The 18,688-nt window shown below is 37.9% G+C and overlaps 3 protein-coding genes across 4 annotated transcripts; all 3 read left to right on the top strand.

Annotated features, from left to right (window-relative positions):
• Nucleotides 1-604: 604 nt before the first annotated feature.
• On the top strand, nucleotides 605-4,977 carry LOC103424519 (hydroxyproline O-galactosyltransferase GALT6-like). 2 transcript variants are annotated; one of them, XR_011575340.1, is made up of 8 exons: nucleotides 741-1,963; nucleotides 2,446-2,678; nucleotides 2,755-3,045; nucleotides 3,142-3,270; nucleotides 3,364-3,537; nucleotides 3,923-4,030; nucleotides 4,132-4,481; nucleotides 4,583-4,977. XR_011575340.1 is itself a non-coding variant. In XM_008362599.4 (7 exons), the coding sequence occupies exons 1-7, from the start codon at nucleotides 1,144-1,146 to the stop codon at nucleotides 4,339-4,341; spliced, it is 1,965 nt and encodes a 654-aa protein (XP_008360821.2). In that variant the 5' UTR covers nucleotides 605-1,143; the 3' UTR covers nucleotides 4,342-4,977. The 2 variants fall into 2 exon arrangements, 1 of the variants encoding a protein (XP_008360821.2); XM_008362599.4 differs by having other exon boundaries at nucleotides 605-1,963; nucleotides 4,132-4,977.
• Nucleotides 4,978-6,335: 1,358 nt separating this feature from the next.
• Nucleotides 6,336-11,508, top strand: LOC103415270 (transcription initiation factor IIB-like). The gene is made up of 7 exons (XM_029093246.2): nucleotides 6,336-6,827; nucleotides 8,939-8,963; nucleotides 9,754-9,883; nucleotides 9,975-10,099; nucleotides 10,366-10,454; nucleotides 10,972-11,048; nucleotides 11,117-11,508. Exons 1-7 carry the CDS (start codon nucleotides 6,469-6,471, stop codon nucleotides 11,245-11,247), a joined length of 936 nt encoding a protein of 311 aa, XP_028949079.1. The 5' UTR covers nucleotides 6,336-6,468; the 3' UTR covers nucleotides 11,248-11,508.
• A 4,969-nt stretch (nucleotides 11,509-16,477) lies between these two features.
• LOC103415256 (AAA-ATPase At3g28580-like) lies at nucleotides 16,478-18,416 on the top strand. The gene has a single exon (XM_008353601.4). The coding sequence runs from the start codon at nucleotides 16,701-16,703 to the stop codon at nucleotides 18,285-18,287; it is 1,587 nt and encodes a 528-aa protein (XP_008351823.2). The 5' UTR covers nucleotides 16,478-16,700; the 3' UTR covers nucleotides 18,288-18,416.
• The last annotated feature ends 272 nt before the right edge of the window (nucleotides 18,417-18,688 follow it).

The following is an 18,688-nucleotide window of genomic DNA, read 5'->3' on the forward strand; positions in this document are numbered from 1 at the left end:
TTTTAATACTATTTCCATCGTTTTAAATATGTTGGTAGGTGACATTATAAAAGTTGATGTTTCTACTTTTTTATTAATTAAAGGTGAAGATGGGAGTGAATAAGTTCAAAGGGAAATGAAGATAAATCCACTACCAAAGTTATAGTTCTCATGACAATAATTTTTAATTGTTCATTAATACACTTGAAAAAAATTAAAATTAATGAAAAATGTTGGGAGAGAAATGCGGTAATAGATGGATTGCAAGACTTCTTAAAAAAACTACAAAAAATGACCAGAGGTCTCGGATTCGAAACCCGCTGTTGGTCTGGAAGCTAAACTTGTAGACATGAGGAGATTAAAATATCTGTGTGAATCTTTTCGACCCTCGGAAGGAGTGGATAACCCTAATTTGATGGAAATGATAGAAATACTAAAAAACGTATAAATTTAAAATGAAAGATAGTTTGTCAAATATGTCAATTTTTGTCGAAATTTGAGAATTTCTTCCATATGGAGTGAAGTTTAACCTTTGATCCCTTTTCCGTATCTTCTTATGACTTTTGAAATATTCACAAAAATATCGACCATCTCATTTAATTGCGGATGATTACTCCACGATATAGAATTTATTTACTCCCAGGAAAGGCAAATGGGTAAACAGTAACAGTGAGTTCTCCTCCTCACCGGCAAAGTGGCGGGTAGGGTAGTGTTTTGATTACCGGATCCCAACCCCACCCACAACACTTTCATTCAATAATTTCCGCTCCAAACCAATTAAACGTCTCTTTTTATTTCAAGTTCACTTCTTTCCAAATTTTCCATTTGAAAAACGAGAGAAAACAAAATCGAAAACGAAATTCGGAAAACGAAATTATTTTCTCGTCTTCCAGGAAATAGCTCTCGCACACCGACCTGGATTGGAATCAAGTTTCACTTTTTTCTTCTTCCCAAAACTTCTCGACGCGTCGGTGGGTTCCAGTTGCTGACTCGTTCTCCAACTTCTTCGTGTATTTAAATCAAAGACTCGATTTTTCGCAAAACCCAGAATTCAAATTTCCGTTCTTCGCAAAACCCAGAATTCAAATCTTTTATTTTTTTGTGTGTGTTTGATCTCTGCTTGCTGGTAAATTCTGTAGTTTTGAAATTTTTACGAACTTGGGGATGAGGAGGGCCAAATTGGATAGATTCGGCACCTTCTTCTCTGTCAATAGGCAAAGATCGATTCAGATTCTGATCGCTGTCGGATTTCTGTATCTACTATTAGTCACGGTTGAAATCCCCTTCGTGTTCAAAACTGGTTTCAGTACAATCTCGCCGGACTCGTTGTCTCGACCCATCAGGCTCCATAGCAAGGAAGACGTGGAGGAAAAGGACGCCCCAAGTCGCCCTCTTGAGCAAGTTTCGCAGAACTCGTACCAGCCGACTCAGAGTCGGCGACCCAGAGAGCCCAATTTTGTTTCGGGTTTAGTATTCGACCCGAAAACTTTTGATTCGGAGCTTTACAAGCCAGCGAAGGTTGCCTGGGAAGTGGGGAGGAAGTTCTGGGGAGAGGTGGAATCTGGAAAGGTGCAGATAGATGCTGGAAAGGTGGAGAACCGATCTGAGGCATGCAAGCATTCGATTTCGGTATCTGGGTCGGAGTTTTCGGCACAGGGGAGGGTGATAGTACTGCCGTGTGGGCTGACATTGGGTTCGCACATAACGCTTGTGGGGAGGCCGAGGGCGGCGCACCAGGAGTTTCAGCCCAAGATTGCCCTGCTGAGGGACGGTGAGTCGGCGATGGTTTCGCAGTTTAAGGTAGAGTTGCTGGGGTTGAAGACTGTGGAGGGTGAGGAGCCACCGAGACTTTTGCATTTCAATCCAAGGTTGAAGGGGGATTGGAGTGGAAGGCCTGTGATTGAACTCAACACTTGTTACAGGATGCAGTGGGGCGCGGCGCTTCGATGCGAGGGCTGGAAATCTAAGGCTGATGAAGAAACTGGTGAGTGATTATCAATGTCCTATAACGTTATATACTGGAAATGCTAGATATGAAACTTGTAAATTGTTCTGTTTATGTTGGTTTGGTACATTAGTTTCTGTTTTGAGCTTTTCGCATTCATTGGATTTGGAGCATTGCAAGTAAGCTACTGAAATGGGAATAAAAACAGCATTTGAATTTGTATGAAGTGTGGTATTGTGCCAGCTTGATATGCAGAATGCGGTGTCGATTTTCAAAATTCAAAGTGTGTTTGAGTTGTTATGTTATTAGTGCTTAACTGCTCATTGATAATATGTACCAGAAGAATGATATGAAAATGACACGATTTTTGTTTTCCTATTCAGGAAGAAATTTATTGTTTTGGGTTGTTGGCTCGTTATCTTGCATCTTTCGATTATTGGCCATTTTTCTCATTATTCCCCGAGTTAATTCATCTTTGATGCCGCACCACCAAGTTGTGTAATTCTTTAGACTGGTTTTAGTTGATGGTCAGGTGAAGTGCGAGAAATGGATTCGTGATGACGACAATCACTCAGTGGAGACCAAGGCAACATGGTGGTTGAGCCGGTTAGTAGGCAGAACTAAAAGGGTACCTGTTGACTGGCCATACCCGTTTGCAGAGGAGAAATTGTTTGTTTTAACTCTTAGTGCTGGCTTGGAGGGTTATCATGTTAATGTTGATGGGAGGCATATTGCCTCTTTTCCTTATCATAATGTGAGTAATATTCTGCTACCTCTACCTCGTGATGATTGAGGATTCTTTGCTAAGAGTTTAGTTGTGATGTCGACAGGGATTTTCGCTTGAGGACGCCACTGGGTTGTCTCTGAGTGGGGATGTTGATCTGCACTCGGTATTTGCCGCTTCTTTGCCCTCATCCCATCCTAGTTTTGCTCCACAGAAGCATCTTGAGATGTCAACCAGATGGCAGGCCCCGCCTCTTTCTGGTGGTGGTGTTGAACTCTTCATTGGTATCCTTTCTGCAGGCAACCATTTTGCCGAGAGGATGGCGGTAAGGAAGTCTTGGATGCAACACAATCTTATCAGATCATCAAAAGTGGTTGCTCGTTTCTTCGTAGCATTGGTAAGCAATAGCAATAATGACACTTGAAAATTTGTAGTTGGTTGTGTACAATGTTTAAGTGGGAGACTCACAACCTTTTCAATTGATACTTGACAGCATGCTAAAAAGGAAGTGAATGTTGAGCTAAAGAAGGAAGCAGAGTTTTTTGGCGATATTGTTATAGTGCCGTACATGGATAACTATGACTTGGTCGTCTTGAAAACTGTTGCTATCTGCGAGTATGGGGTGAGTTTTGGAATAAACACATAAATGAAGATTCGATACTGTACAGTATTCCCTGGAAATGGTTTTCTAATAATGGTGTTGCTTCTGTTTCAGGTTCGTACCATGGCTGCTAAGTACATTATGAAGTGCGATGATGACACGTTTGTTAGAGTAGGTGCCGTTATCAGAGAGGCACATAAAGTACCAGAGGGAAGGAGCTTGTATGTGGGGAACATAAATTACTACCATAAGCCTCTGCGCTATGGTAAATGGGCTGTCACATATGAGGTATGTACAAACTTATTGTTTCTGATACATGATATGTAGTGAGATTGTCGACCCTACTACTACATGTAGCTAGTTCTCATTTGCTTCAGTTTATCGATATTCTTTCTGCTTTGGATTTTTTCTGTTTTTTTTTTAATTTTTTTTAATTTTTTTTAATTTTTTAATTTTTGGGTGGGGAGTGGGAATTAAAAAATATATTTCGAAGAATGTTAATTATATCAGATTTATTGTCTGTGATATTGACTTGTAAGAATCTTTATTCTGTTGAAATCTTGTTAAAGAGTGTTGATGTTGTATTATGTTCAATTTCTTGCATTGTTTTGCGCTGATGCTTGTTTTTGATATTAGTATTCATAGCCATTTGTTCTCTGTTTTCTTGTTTCAGGAGTGGCCAGAAGAAGACTATCCACCTTACGCAAATGGACCAGGTTACATCTTGTCATCTGACATTGCAAAGTTCGTAGTATCCGAGTTTGAAAGGCGTAAATTAAGGGTAAGTAACATCCACGCCCTTTCTCTACTTCACGCATGCACGCACACACCGATATGATAATGTAATGGGTGGTTGTTCTAAACAATTTGATCCTTGTGCAGTTGTTTAAGATGGAAGATGTGAGCATGGGAATGTGGGTTGAGAAATTCAACAGCTCAAAACCAGTCGAGTACAGGCACAGCTTGAAGTTCTGCCAATTCGGGTGCATCGAAGATTATTACACCGCCCATTACCAGTCTCCTAGACAGATGATGTGCATGTGGGGCAAATTGAAACAACTCGGACGACCGCAGTGCTGCAGCATGAGATAGTATTTGTGGTTTTTCATGACCCCATCTCGAGAATCTAGGACATTGAAGTTTTTTGCAGTTATAGCACCGTGTGATCTGGTCCCTGTACAAAAAGAAACGGCCTGTATAAAAAGAAATTTCGTTTCCATATTCTTTCATTGGTACTGCTCTTCATCATTCATCATCGTCTTCCTCCCGAGATTCTTTCGTTGGTACTGCTCTTAGTTTCTTTCCTTTTTGACCTGATGTTCCGGACTCCCAGGAGGAAGACGACGATGAAAGACGAAGAGGTCGAGGTCGAGTTCGATGGATGTGTGTGTGCAGGGAACATTTCCAGACAAAGAGCTAGACATGTGCCAACTGAAAAGTATATTTGCTTCACATGGACATGGATCTTCAAACGACAAATCGTACTGGTGTTTTTGGCTGTCAACGAGTTTGGTTTCAGTGCTCGACAACCTTGGTCGTCAAGTTTCTCCAACCAGTTTAATTAACAAAAACACAAGTTGGTTTCATATTTTTATTGCTTATGGAGTCACCAACTGTTTTTAATATGATCTGTCTTTTATTTTTTGGTATTATACTGTTAACGTTTGATGGCGATTTCGTGTCCGAACCCGCGTATCGGGCATTCTATATAAACCCCATTGGGCTGTACACTCCATTTTTAGGTAGGAATTCTGTTTGTGCACAATTAAGACTAGTCATCTGAGGAGAGAGATAAAAACGTAATTGTGTAATTGTATATAATTGGTGACACCAAATACTGAAACATTAGGGTTTATTATAAGAAGAAAGAAATCTTTGATACATTTCCCAGTTTTAATGATGTTACCATCAATGAACAATAATAAGAAATCTGAATTATCTCCCTCTTCCTTTGTATTGTATCATGAGTTTTTCATTAAAGTTCATTCATTATGGAAAATTAATAAAAAAAAGCTTGAAAACTTTGAGTTTTAACGATAAGAACAAAATAAAGGGCAACGTGAATAGTACCATGATTGATTTTTTAGTGTAAAAATGTGGTTTTTCGTTAAAGTGAACAGTAAGTGAGTTTTTCGTTAAAGTTCTCTTATTATTATGTACTTGCTTTTTTTGGATCAATATAATTATGTACTTACTAATCGTATAACATATATTCAATAATTTTTTTTATTGTCAAACTCATTACTACGGTCTGATGATATTCATTTTCACTCAAAAATGAGAAGTCTTAGGTTCAAATTCACTTAGAAGTGAGAAATCTTAGGTTTGAATCTCGTGAATGGTGAATTCGATATCAAATTAGGCTGCCCATTACGTAGTTTAGTGTGTGTGTATGTGTGTGTGTGTGTGTATATATATATACATGTATTCAATTTTCTTTTTGTAAGTGGTTGTTATTAGAACTCACATTAGTGTGGAATACGATGTGATGTGTTAGTATTGTGTTATAAGTCCATAAAATACTACATCAAACACACACAGATAAGTAGACGTTTTATCATTTGTGTAACACTAAGCATGCCTTGTATACCAGATCAACCTTTTTGTGTATCTTTTTGAGAAACCCTAGAATTATTTTTGCCGAAAACAACTTACTAGAACGGAAGTGAAATATTGAAAAATCCGAAATAATCATGTCACATGATTTATTTTGTATGAAAACTTTAACAAAATTAAGGTATGATGACATATTAATAATTTCATAAAATTGGTACAACAAATCGTTTAAAATTTTGTCGTATAATAAATTAAGAAAAAAATGTATACGTTCATATAACATTTCAAAAATTCTCCGAATCAGATATGCAATTAAATTACGTATCCAAATCCTTATTCCAGCTAATTTGTTCATTGAACCTAACCCCCATCAAATCCAAAATAAATTCCTACCCCCTATCCAAACATTTAATTTGTTGGATAAAGTTGCAAAAAAAAATAAATAAATAAATAAAAGCCACCCCTAAAATTACCATATCCACCTCTCCTTCCTCCTCCTTCCCCCCCAAACGTCTATAAAAACCCTCCCTTTACCGCTCACAAGATTTACAGTTTCACAGCAAACAAAAAGAATTTTAAAAAATCATAACGGTCTGAAGGGCTCCGACAAAACAAAAATCCTTAAAAGAAATCGAAAAAAAATAACGTTGTTTTGGTGGAGTTATGTCGGACACGTTTTGCCGCGACTGTAATAGTCTGACGGAGGTTGTCTTCGACCACAGAGCGGGCTACGCGATATGCTCCGAGTGCGGCCTCGTACTGGAGGCGCATACCGTCGACGAGACCGCTGAGTGGCGCTCCTTCGCAGACGATTCCAACGACAAAGACCCGAACCGTGTCGGCGGACCCGTTAACCCGCTTTTGTCAGAAGCTGGGCTTTCCACCGTCATCGCCAGGCCCAGAAATGGCGGCTCCTCCTCCGAAGCCTTGCCCTCCTCCGTCGGGAAGTGGCAAGGCCGCGCCTCTAAGCCGGACCGTCATCTTCTCGACGTCTTCGGTGCAATTGCCGTGATGGCCGACAGGTTTGGTTTTTTGCTTTGCATGCTCTAATTTTACTTGTTTTTGTTAATTAACTTAATTTGTATTTGTTTGGTGGCTCGGACAGTGAAAGGAAAAGGGTAGAAATTTTTTTGTTTGGATTGTATTTTCGAAAAGAGTAGGATTTTCTCTTATTTTTTTATTTTTTTATTTAAAGGGTTATAATTAAATAACGTTAACATCTTGTTTTGAATTTTTTATATAAAAAAAAAGTGTGAGAGAGGGAAAGAGTAGAGAATGATACTAAGATGGAAGAAAATCCTACCCTTTTTTTAAAGGAAACTTTAATGAAAAGATCCGGTACTGTTCATTTTAATGAAAACTCATATTTTTATATTAAAAAATCATGGGAACTTTCATGAAAAGGGTTTGGACTAAGTTTATTTTAATAAAAAACCATGCTATAACTTTATTTAATTAAAAAGACTAAAATTTTAATGAAAAACCCTTAAATTTTAATAAAAAGGACAAAAGAACTTAAATTTTAATGAAAAAGACATAATTTTAATATTAAAAAAAAAAATCTGATGCGCGGACCCATGTGTCCTCACACTGTTTATGGAACTTCTACACTGCTTATGGAACTTACGACATTATTTATGAAACTTACTGCACTGTTTATGAAAACTTACGACACTGTTTATGAAACTTACTAGATTATTTATGAAACTTAATGGTACTACATTCTTCTCTCTCGTCTTCTTGAATATTCTTAGCACATTCTCACTTTCCAAACACATCTTATTCTTCTAATTTTCTTCGATACTCATTAAAATACAAAGATTTAAAAGCAATTTTCATTAATTTTCTTAGAAAAATATACACATATATTTATCCTTTTGTCGCCAAACATCAATGTGATGACGTATTTAAATTTCTCCTCTTCACATGTCGATGTCCAATGCATAAAAAATTGAAGCACCGAAACGAAAATCAAACAAAAATTTGTCTGCCATGTAAGATAAAGCATCAGTGTTCCTTCATCTGAAACTCCACTTGTAATTACCTAGATAGTTTGAACTTGAAGCATTTAGCATTGTGGCTATGCTTGCGCGAAAGTGCGATAGGTTGGTCGATTTCATTCAATGTTTCATAGGTTGTAGTTGATGTGCAACAAGTCGATTTGAATTAAATTTGGGTTCGGATGCAAGTTTGACAAGACCATGTATAGTAAACATGCAACTTGCAGAAGCGAAGTTGTTTGATAAGAGTATTGGGTGATTGGGTGGTTGGGTGGGTGAGGGCGCGCGCACAGCGCGACTTTTTTTTTAATGTTTATTTATTTATTTTTTTTTGTCCTTATCATTAAATAAAGTTAGTGTATGGTTTTTCATTAAAATGCAAAAATTTGAAACCCTTTTCATTAGTTTTCCTAAAAATCAATCATGACACTATCACTTTACTCTTTATTTTGTCTTTATCGTTAAAACCCAAAGTTTTCAAGTCATTTTCATTAGTTTTCTTTTTTTTGGGAACTTTAATGAAAAGCTCCCGATATTGTTCATTTTAACGAAAAACCACATTTTTACATTAAAAAGTCAATCCTGGTACTATTCACTTTACCCTTTATTTTGTCATTATCGTTAAAATTCAAAATTTTCAAGCCTTTTTAATTAGTTTTCTTTTTTTGGAATCTTTAACGAATAGCTCTAGGTATTGTTTATTTTAACGAAAAACCACATTTTTACACTAAAAAATCAATCATAATACTATTCACTTTACCCTTTATTTTGTCCTTATCGTTAAAACTAAAAAGCACTGCATCACTATCATGTCATCAACAGTGAGCCCATGTGGGATTGCGTCCCTAGAAAACACTTACGCTCAAAAGTGCTTCTATTAGAAGTGCCTTTATGATAAGCATGTTGACTTGTTTTAAAAAATCCAAAGTTTTGTTAAAAGGCACTTGAAAGTACTTTTTGAAAAAGCATCTAGCATGTACTTCTTCATAGAACGCTTCTACGAGCTATAAGTATTTACATTTAAATTTTTTTAGCAAACATAGTTTAAAGCGTTTTTGGCTTTTAGAATGTACTTGCTCTTCTGGCTCAATTGGGAACATAATCTGATGCAATGTGTTGGGTTTTCACTGCAGGTTGGGACTTGTTACAACCATAAAGGTATATCAGTTGATATTTTAGCATCATTTTCTTTGTGTTTTGGTTTGTCAATTGATTTATTTTCAACTGGAAATGTGTAAAATGCATTTTTGGTCACTGTCCCATTTTGTGGCTAATTACAAGGATGTTAGGTAATGAATGGTTTGTTCTTTCAGTTTATGATTGGTTGAGGCTAGTTGATGGGTTGAAACAATGAAAATGGCAACTCTTATAATGATTTACGATATAAGTTGAATGAAAAGCTATCGTTTTTGTCCGGCTACTTCATTAAGTTTCGTTTTTGTCCCGCTATTTCATCAAATTTTCCCTGATCATCCCTTAGTTGTATCCTGCATTTGAGTAAATGCAGTACGTATAAGTTAATTCCTTGATGTAATTATGTTAGTGTTGTATGATGAAGAATTTCATTTCATTTTGAATCGATGGGATGAATCTATATTTATCATTTTCATGGTTTAGTGACATGTCTGTGACTTCTTTGTGCATGTCTGAGGACTTCGTTTTGAGATTGATTGCGCACAATTTCTTGAATCTATTTAGTATTTGGTCATTAGTTTTTGGTTGGTAACTCGGTATTCCAACACATTCATTGAAGTTGCAATTTTTCAGTGTTTTTGATGTAGTGTCTTCTGATGTAGAATTATTGTGTGATCTCATATATTAGTTTCAACTTCTTATTAGGGGGTTTATGCTCACAGCATTTGAAATTAATCTTTATTTGACTAAAAGTCTAAAACCTTCTGTTTCGGATTGGTAATCTTTATGGTTTTTTTTTAATTCTGACGACCAGGATCGAGCCAATGAAATCTACAAGAAGGTAGAAGATCAAAAACCTCTCCGAGGGCGAAATCAAGATGCAGTTGTGGCTGCTTGCCTTTACATTGCTTGTAGACAAGAAAATAAGGCTCGTACTATGAAAGGTAGAAGCGCATGTTTGTGTTCGTAATAATTTCAATTGGTTTTGCTTATGTTTATGAGCACGGGATTTTACTAAACTTGTGTTCCGACCAGAAATATGCACCGCAGTCAGTGGAGCTACCAAGAAGGAAATTGGACGGGCAAAAGAGTTTATTTTGAAACACCTGGAGGCCGAGCTTGGTCAGGAAATGGGAACTATCCATGCTGGAGATTATCTGGTGAGTTTTTTTTAGGAAAACTAATGAAAATGGCTTGAAAACTTTGAGTTTTAATGATAATGACAAAATAAAGGGTAAAATGAATAGTATCAGGTTTGACTTTTTCGTGTAAAAATATGGTTTTTCGTTAAAGTGAACAGTATCACAATCTTTTTTTTAAAACTCGTTTTTTTTTTTATATTTCCCGTCTCTTTGCGTTTCAATATTTTATTTTCTTTTTGGAATGTAATTTGCTTGAGAACATAATTATCGCATTTTCTCTGCAGAGACGCTTTTGTTCCAATCTTGGAATGAAGAATCGAGATGTCAAGGCTGCCCAAGAAATGGTGCAGAACATTGAAGAGCTTGTTATAAGGTTGTCCTCCGCCAGTTCACAACAATCTTGTTACATAATTCATGATCTTTTTAGCTTGAACCTTTTGTCTGGGCTTCCTCGCCCTCAATAAGTGTTTTTTGGTGTGTGTGTGTGTTGGGATGACGTCTGGCCATTGTGGTAGTGTCTTTGTTCTGTTGTTCTCCCTCACATAACCGTTTGTCTGTTTTGCTGTGCTTGCCCCTTGTGTGGGCTTTCTTTGTTCCGTTGGCTCTTGCCTGGTTAATCTTATCCAGTCTTTCCAAAAAAAAAAAAAAAACCTAACAAGGGGAGAGTCCTTACATATTTCGCAGTAACGAATTTTCTTAGACCGAGTCTAAGAATTTCCTCCTTCGGATACAATTTTGGATATGAAGTATTGCAAATACTTCAATCCAATAGAAATTGTACCCAACCAAAATCCCTGGATTTCAAAACTTTCAACCGAATCGAAGCATTAACAGCATTAGATGGCTTCTTTTCAACTTCATGGAAGTAATTAAGGTCCTGTCTTCTGCAGGAGGAGCCCCATATCGGTGGCAGCTGCCGTTACTTATACCATTAATCAACTATCAGATGAGAAAATGTCTCTTAAAGGTTAGGAATCTATGTGACCTATCGATTATTCTCTTGGAAAAGCCTGTATTAATTTTGTTTTGTTGCAGAGATCTCGATTGCTACTCAAGTTGCCGAAGGGACGATCAAGAACTCCTACAAAGACCTGCATCCTCATCTAGCAAGGATAATACCGAACTGGTTCGCCAACGAGGACTGTGTCAAGAATCTGCAGCCCTAGAACTTGAAGGTGGTGATCATAGTTAAATTAAGTAGGAACAATTTGAAATCAATAATATATGCAGGAAGCATCAGAAAGTGTAGTTTTTTTATCTTTCGTTGTATGAAGCGATTAGGAATTCGTTCTTTCTGCCTTTTCCTTGTACTGTTTTTTTCATTTCATTGTAAATAGAATGAATTAGGGTTTTCCTTGATGAGTATTATAGCTAGGTGCCCAAATTAGGGTCCAAATCTATCTTCATGACCGGAGGATTTACAGTTCTCTCCTTGCTTCCTTTGCCTCTTACAGAATTCAAAGGCATACGATAAAACTGTAAAGGTGACAGTTTCAAAGGCATTAAGAAGCTTTTGGAAAGGGATTATCTCCAAATCCTTTCTACGAAATTCTCCTCATCAATTAATCCGAGATCTTGAAATTTGATCAAATGGTTACAAAGAGGGCTCATTTTAAAAGTTACTAGCCTACACACTTTGTGTATATAAACATATTTTTTTAGAAAATGGGAAGGGAAAAGAGAGAGAGAGAGAGAGAAAACGTGGGGGGAGTATAAGGTTTTTATTTTTTATTTTTTTTTAAATTTTAAATATTAAAGATATTTTAACATCATTTTTATGTGAGATTTAAATAAAAAATAGTAAAATTTGGACTTGTGAAATTACATTATTATCCATCATTTTTTTTTATGTGTGATAAAAGACTAAATTGTCTTTTACTCTCTTTTGATTGACAAATTTTTTTTTATTAATTAATAGAGATAATAACTTTTAACTGTTGAATAAAAAAACTTGATGAAAGGGATCTAGAAAGGATCCCCTTCCGAAGCTTTAAAGTACGATGGTCATACCGAAAAAATATTCGTGCTAACGAGGGTTCGATGTTTTTTGTTCTCTTGTGAGTTATTATGTTACAAATACGTACCATCATGGCCAGTCCAATAATTTCAAATTTTGGGGGAAGACATGGATTGTCTGCCCTTTTATTTTTAGTGTCCTCTTATTTTATATGATTACGATTAAATTACGTTAATATTTTATATTTTTTTATAAAAATAATAAAATTAAAATAAATAGTAATATAAAATATTAAAATAATTTAACCGTGATTACATAAATAAAAAAATACAGAAAAATATCAAAAGTGGAACGGCTGTCCAACCATCATGGTAGTTGATGGCAAATTTCTGCGAATCCACAGCATGCAATGTTGCCACGTGAGTAACGTGATTTGTGACCTGAAAGCCTGTAACTACTTGTCTTCTTCTTTCTCCTTCACCAACCATGTGAGAAGGCTTAACAAATGCCACGTATATATTTTCCTTGGAGTTCTGATGTGTACGAGGGAGTTTTAAGAGCACTTTCAGTTTCAACGTAGGAAGGCTTATTTGGGCAATAAACAACTTAATCTTTTTAAATGAACAATATTATTTATAATGAATTGTAAATGTTTAAGTGTATTTTTATTCTTAAATTGAATAGCTCGGGTAGTTTGTAAAAAATATTAGTATTTTTTATTTTATAAAATAATAAAAGATAACGTTATTTTTAATTACAAACAATAATGAAAGATTAATTAAAAGTATTCAAAAATATTGAAATGTAATGTAATGTGGGAGAATATGGTTATGTATTTATAGAAAATAAATTATAAACTTTTATATTTTTAATTAGTTTTTTATAATTTTTAATAATTTAAATCGTGGCGTTATGATCACGTTACCCTTACATCACATAGGCAGAGTGCTGGGCTAGGCGATTATTGCCTGACTTTTCCATCGGACTCGCCTTGGATCCAATTGCTCGAGTGGGCTAGGTGTTTTGGAGAGGGAGAAGAGTGGATTGGATTGCCTATCCCCAAAATCTAATTAGTAAAAAGATGATTTTCCACAAAAGAAAGTGTAAAGCTAAGCTAAAATAAGAAACATTAGGAAGACAAGGACCCCACAATCCTTTTCAAAAGAATTTTTTTCTTCAGTGTGCCGAGAATATATCTTGATACACTAAGGGTCAGTTTGGGATTGATGTGCTTTTTAAAAAAACTGCTTCTGTTGTTGTTGACCCTAGAAATTACAAAGCCTACGTGGCGCGCAGGCCGAGTATTTTCTAAGCTAACTACGTCCTTCGGTGATTGCGAGGCGTGCCAACTCGTCGGCCGAGCTTGGCCGAGGAGTAAATTTGATGATGTTGCGTTGAGCGCGCTGCTGACTTCTGTGTCTTGCGATTGCGGCCGAGGAAGGAACAATTCTCGGCCTCTTGGGTTCTAGAGCCTGAAGACAAGGCTGCTAATTTGCGAAGTTCAATCTCAAATTCGGCTGTCAATGTGCCGAATACAGTAACCTGGTAACACCTCACTTCGCCGAGAAGGCTGATGAGATGACCTCGACCAATAAGGATTCGGAAATCCTTCTCGACCGAGACTTGGATAGGTAACCAGTCGTCCTCGCCGTAGTGCTGTTGATGCCAACGGAAGATGCTGCGAGATCGGCTGATTCTACGGTGACAGAGCTATCTATGCCGACTTAAGATATCACCGGTTGCCTTCACAGTGCTGTTGATGCCAACGGAAGATGTGTCGGCGAAAAAAGAAAATAAAAAATCTCAAGGTGTTGAGAAAGTTTGCGCAGGGCAGTTTTGTGTGTGTGTTGGAGAGTCCACTGAATGATGCACAGCCTCCTCTATTTATAGCACTAGATACCTTTGAAGTCGAGTCAAAACCCTACTCGAACTAGGTCTTCTTCTCCGGATCAAACACCCACTCGACCAGTCCTATGTTTACTAGGATTGTGAGCCTAGTCCTCTATTGAGCCGGATTCACTTCCGGGTTATTACCCTTGCCGAGACTCCTTATCGCGTTAGGACTCGACTAGTAAATGTAATATGACCTAGCCGACCTAGGTTTAGGAGCCCACGTACTAAATGATCCAAGGCTCCCCTGTCGCCAGGCCTCCCGGGCCGAGAGTGGTTCTATACTCGGCCCAACATGTTAATTTGAGCCCAAACATTCTTACTTGAGGATATAATTTGCATCATATCCATCCCGTTTAAGAATATGTCAAGATAATTCAAATTAAAAGATAATTATGATAAAAACCATAATATTATCTTTTAACAAAAATATTTTCACTTTTCCATCCGACGGCTGAGAACTATGTTTACTCTACGGTCTCGATTACACGGGCCGATGATGTAAATTTGGGTCCAAACAGTTGTGCTTTAAGAAAAATCAGCTGTAAAATAAAGCTGACGAGCGTTTGGCTAATTGAATTTTAAAAGTGTTGAGAGTGTAAAAAGCAGCGTAAAAGTATTTGGTAAAATTTAATGTAAAAGTGATATAATTGTATACAATAACAAATGGACATAGTAGTAGGAGTGGGGATGACGACATCAGTGGTGGTAATGATGGTGGTGGTTGCGGTGGTGGAGGTGTAGTGGTGATGCTAATAGTGGGATGTGTTGGTTGGGATGGAGAGGTTACAATGGTGGTAAGGTGGTGGTAGCACCGGTAGTGGCGGTTGTGGTTGCGGTGGTAGTGGCGGTGGTTGCGGTTATGGTGGTAGTGCCAGTGGCGATGGCGGCAATGATTGTGGTAGTGGCGGCTGCGGAAATGATGGTGGTTATGGCAGTTGTGGTTGTGGTGGCAGTGGTGGCGGTTGCGGTAATGATGCATGTTGGTGGTGGTGACAATGGCAGCATCGATGGTGGTGACAATGGTGGCAGTGGTGGTGGCAGCAATGGTGGTGGTGGAGGTAATAATGGTGGTGACAGTGGTGGAGGTTGTGGTTATGGCGGCGATGGTGGCAAAAAATGGTGGTTGTAATGGCAATGAAGGTGTAAGGTTAGTATTTGTAGTGGTAGGGGTATCGTCTACTTTTCTCATTAAAGGATAAAATGTGTGTGGAAAGCTAAATAATGTCACTTAAAAAGAATTAATGAAGGTCTACAACAATTGAATATATTTATTAAAAACTCAACTCTAATTTTTATTAAAGTAGCTTTTAAAAGCAACCTAAATACTGCTTTTAAAAGCTACTGTCTGGAGTTCGTTGTTATTAAAATAAGTAGGATATATTAATTTTACCAAACATTTTGTTTACTATATATTATTTTTACTGAACATTTTTTTACTACTTAACTTTAAAGAGAAACAATTTTTAGTAAAAAAACAATACCAAACGGGGCCTAAGTGTCATAATGTAAATAGTTAGACCTTTTTTTCTTCAAATATCTAACTACTTGTATTGTGATACGTGATGTATTGGATCATGCTTTTAATACACTGAAAAAATCTCCTTATGAAGTTATCGTTTTGTTTCATAAACAATTGATCAAAGTCGCTCCAATATTTCTAATCCCATTCGGAGACCCACTTTCTTTCGTCCGAGTGTCTTATGTGCGGGACACGTGTTCAATAATTGACTCTTTTTAGCTTGTGGATTAGTCACCTCCCATCCCATGCAGGTACTTTAATTAATTTGGTGCACACTGCACGTAGACCCACCAGTCAATCAGTGTAATCCTCAATTTTGAGATTGTTCTAATCCTCGTCTCCCCCATCTCTCTTTGCGAACTTGTTCTTTGCCAATTTGTTTACATTATTTTGCTTGCTTTCTATCATTTGTTTATACAAAAATGTTAAAAGGTTCACATTGTGACTATCTATTAAAACGTAATATTTTAAACTATTCTAATTTAAGATGGTAGCCACACAAAATTAAGACCTCTATGTACTTCCATATCATTTAAGCCTATGGGTGGCCCCACTTGTGTAAATTTGAACTTGTGTGCAAACAGGATGACATATTACTCTAACCAACTTATTTAACGTACGTAATCCGCACCTGACACATATTGACCATATTCGTTCACGAGTAATGTAAGTTGGTTCACGAGTAATGTAAGATATCTAGTGGTTTAATCATATTGCATGAACGCCAATTGTTGAATGAAAGAAGGAAGGAAGTGATTTTAACAAATCACTTTTTGCTTATTACACATCCCTTTTTATTTATGGCCACCAGATTGAATAAATCAAACGAAATCAATGGTTGAGATTATACTAAGGGGTGTAAGAAGTTAAAAGAAATGTGTCAAAATCACTTCTCTAAGAAAAATCTAATAGTCACATACAAATCACAATCTAACATAGTGTTTTTTACTGTAATATTAAATTAATTTTTTTTCATTCTATATATGTCAAATTATAATTGGCAAATACGTAAAAAGCCAGTAATCACGTTGTGAATGTGATTTTTTTAAAAAGGAGGTTCCTCTTAGGACTAGCTGATCTTGTTTATAAGCTCCACCATCATCTCATTATCCACCTACCCCTTTGAATTCACAGTCCCCATTCTGATCATCAACACAAAAACCATGAAAATTAAAGGTGCAGAGTTTAGCCAGTGAAACCCTAGACAGCCCCATCCCAAACCCTAAAACAAGACCTAGCAAGCTTCAGAAATGTTGCCACCAACAATGATGAGCCAGCAGATGTGGGCAACAATGGGCTCAACCCTAGCAAGCTTCATGTTCATCTGGGCAATCATCCGCCAGTACTGTCCGTACGAACTCCGCCACTTCCTGGAGCGATACTTCCACAGAGTCACCGGCTACTTCTACCCCTACATCGAAATTTCCATCCACGAGTTCACCGGCGACCGCCTCAAGCGAAGCGAGGCCTACTCCGCCGTGGAGGCCTACCTCAGCTCCAACACCTCCAAGAGCGCCAAGCGGCTCAAGGCGGAGATGGTGAAGGACAGCAGCAACCTCGTCCTCAGCATGGACGAGTACGAGAGAGCGACGGATGATTTCAGGGGGACCAAAGTCTGGTGGGTTTTGTTCAAATCCGTGTCCCCTGGCGGGAGATCTATGTCCATGGCCTATTATCCCGACCAGGAGAAACGATTTTACAAGCTGACTTTTCACAAAAAGTACCGGGACATAATCACGGTGGACTATTTAAACCATGTCGTTAATGAAGGGAAGGAGATCCGTGTAAGAAATCGTCAGAGGAAGCTGTACACAAATAGTCCGGGGTACAAATGGCCGAGCTACAAGCAGACGATGTGGAGCCACATTGTGTTCGAGCACCCAGCAACGTTTGAGACAATGGCGTTGGATCCGGAGAAGAAGAAGGAGATCATCGAAGATCTGGTGACCTTCAGCAAAAGCAAGGACTTTTATGCAAGGATTGGGAAAGCTTGGAAGAGGGGTTACTTGCTGTACGGTCCTCCGGGGACCGGGAAGTCTACGATGATAGCCGCGATGGCGAATCTGTTGGGGTACGATATTTATGACTTGGAGCTCACCGCGGTGAAGGACAATACGGAGCTGAGGAAGCTTTTGATTGAGACGACGAGTAAGAGTATTATTGTGATCGAGGACATAGACTGTTCGCTTGATTTGACAGGGCAGATGAAGAAGAGAGGGGCGGCGGAGAAGGGTTTTCTGGAGGAGGAGGTGAAAGGTGGAGGAGCCTGGAAGGAGCGGATTAAGGAGCCGAAAGAGGAAGTGTACGGCGGCAGCAGCAAGGTGACGCTTTCGGGGCTGTTGAACTTCATTGATGGGTTATGGTCTGCTTGCGGAGGTGAGAGGCTGGTTGTTTTTACTACTAATTATGTTGAGAAGCTTGATCCGGCATTGATTCGGAGGGGTAGAATGGACAAACACATTGCCCTTTCTTACTGTACTTTTGATGGGTTTAGGGTTTTGGCCAAGAATTACTTGAGGATTGAGAGGCATGAGACGTTTGATGAGATAGAAAAGCTGATGGGAGTGACGAAAATGACCCCGGCCGACGTTGCTGAGAATCTTATGCCAAAGTCACCAAATGATGATCCGGAGAAATGTCTTTCGAATTTTATCCAAGCTCTTGAGGAAGTGAAGGGGGAAGCTGCAAAGAAAAAATATGAGGAGATCAAAGAGATTGATACAAGCAAGGAGGAGGAGGTGGCGGTCGAGGAGGAGGAGGGAGGAGGAAACAAAGAGGTTGAAGGTAAGAGAGATTTGGTTGCCAATATAATTAGGGCAGCTAGGGCAAGTGAGTGATTATTTGGGGTTTTTGAGTTTGATGATGTCAATTAAGATTACCAATCTCATTATTTGGATAAAAAAAGTTGAGAGTTCAAGCAAAATGATTCTAATTAGAGTTGATCTAATCCAAAGCCTTTTCGCTTACTTTTTCATTTGGTTGATCTAATCCAGACACCTTTGTTGTTAATTTCTATTATTTGATCTTCTTCGAATCATTCGATCTGACGACCAGAAATTGAGAAGAGTGTGTAAAAAGTAAAAATTGATGTGCGGGTAGCACCACCCAAAATTTATAAGAATGCTTTAACACGTTTTGACTCTCATTGGTATGAATTTTTAATTATAAGTATACACATGTAGCAAACATGGGTACCAATATATCGATTCTCACTCGAACGTGTGATTCAAATTTATAG

The sequence above is a fragment of the Malus domestica genome, chromosome 14 (assembly GCF_042453785.1).
Source record: "Malus domestica chromosome 14, GDT2T_hap1".
In the NCBI taxonomy this organism is placed as follows: domain Eukaryota; kingdom Viridiplantae; phylum Streptophyta; class Magnoliopsida; order Rosales; family Rosaceae; genus Malus; species Malus domestica.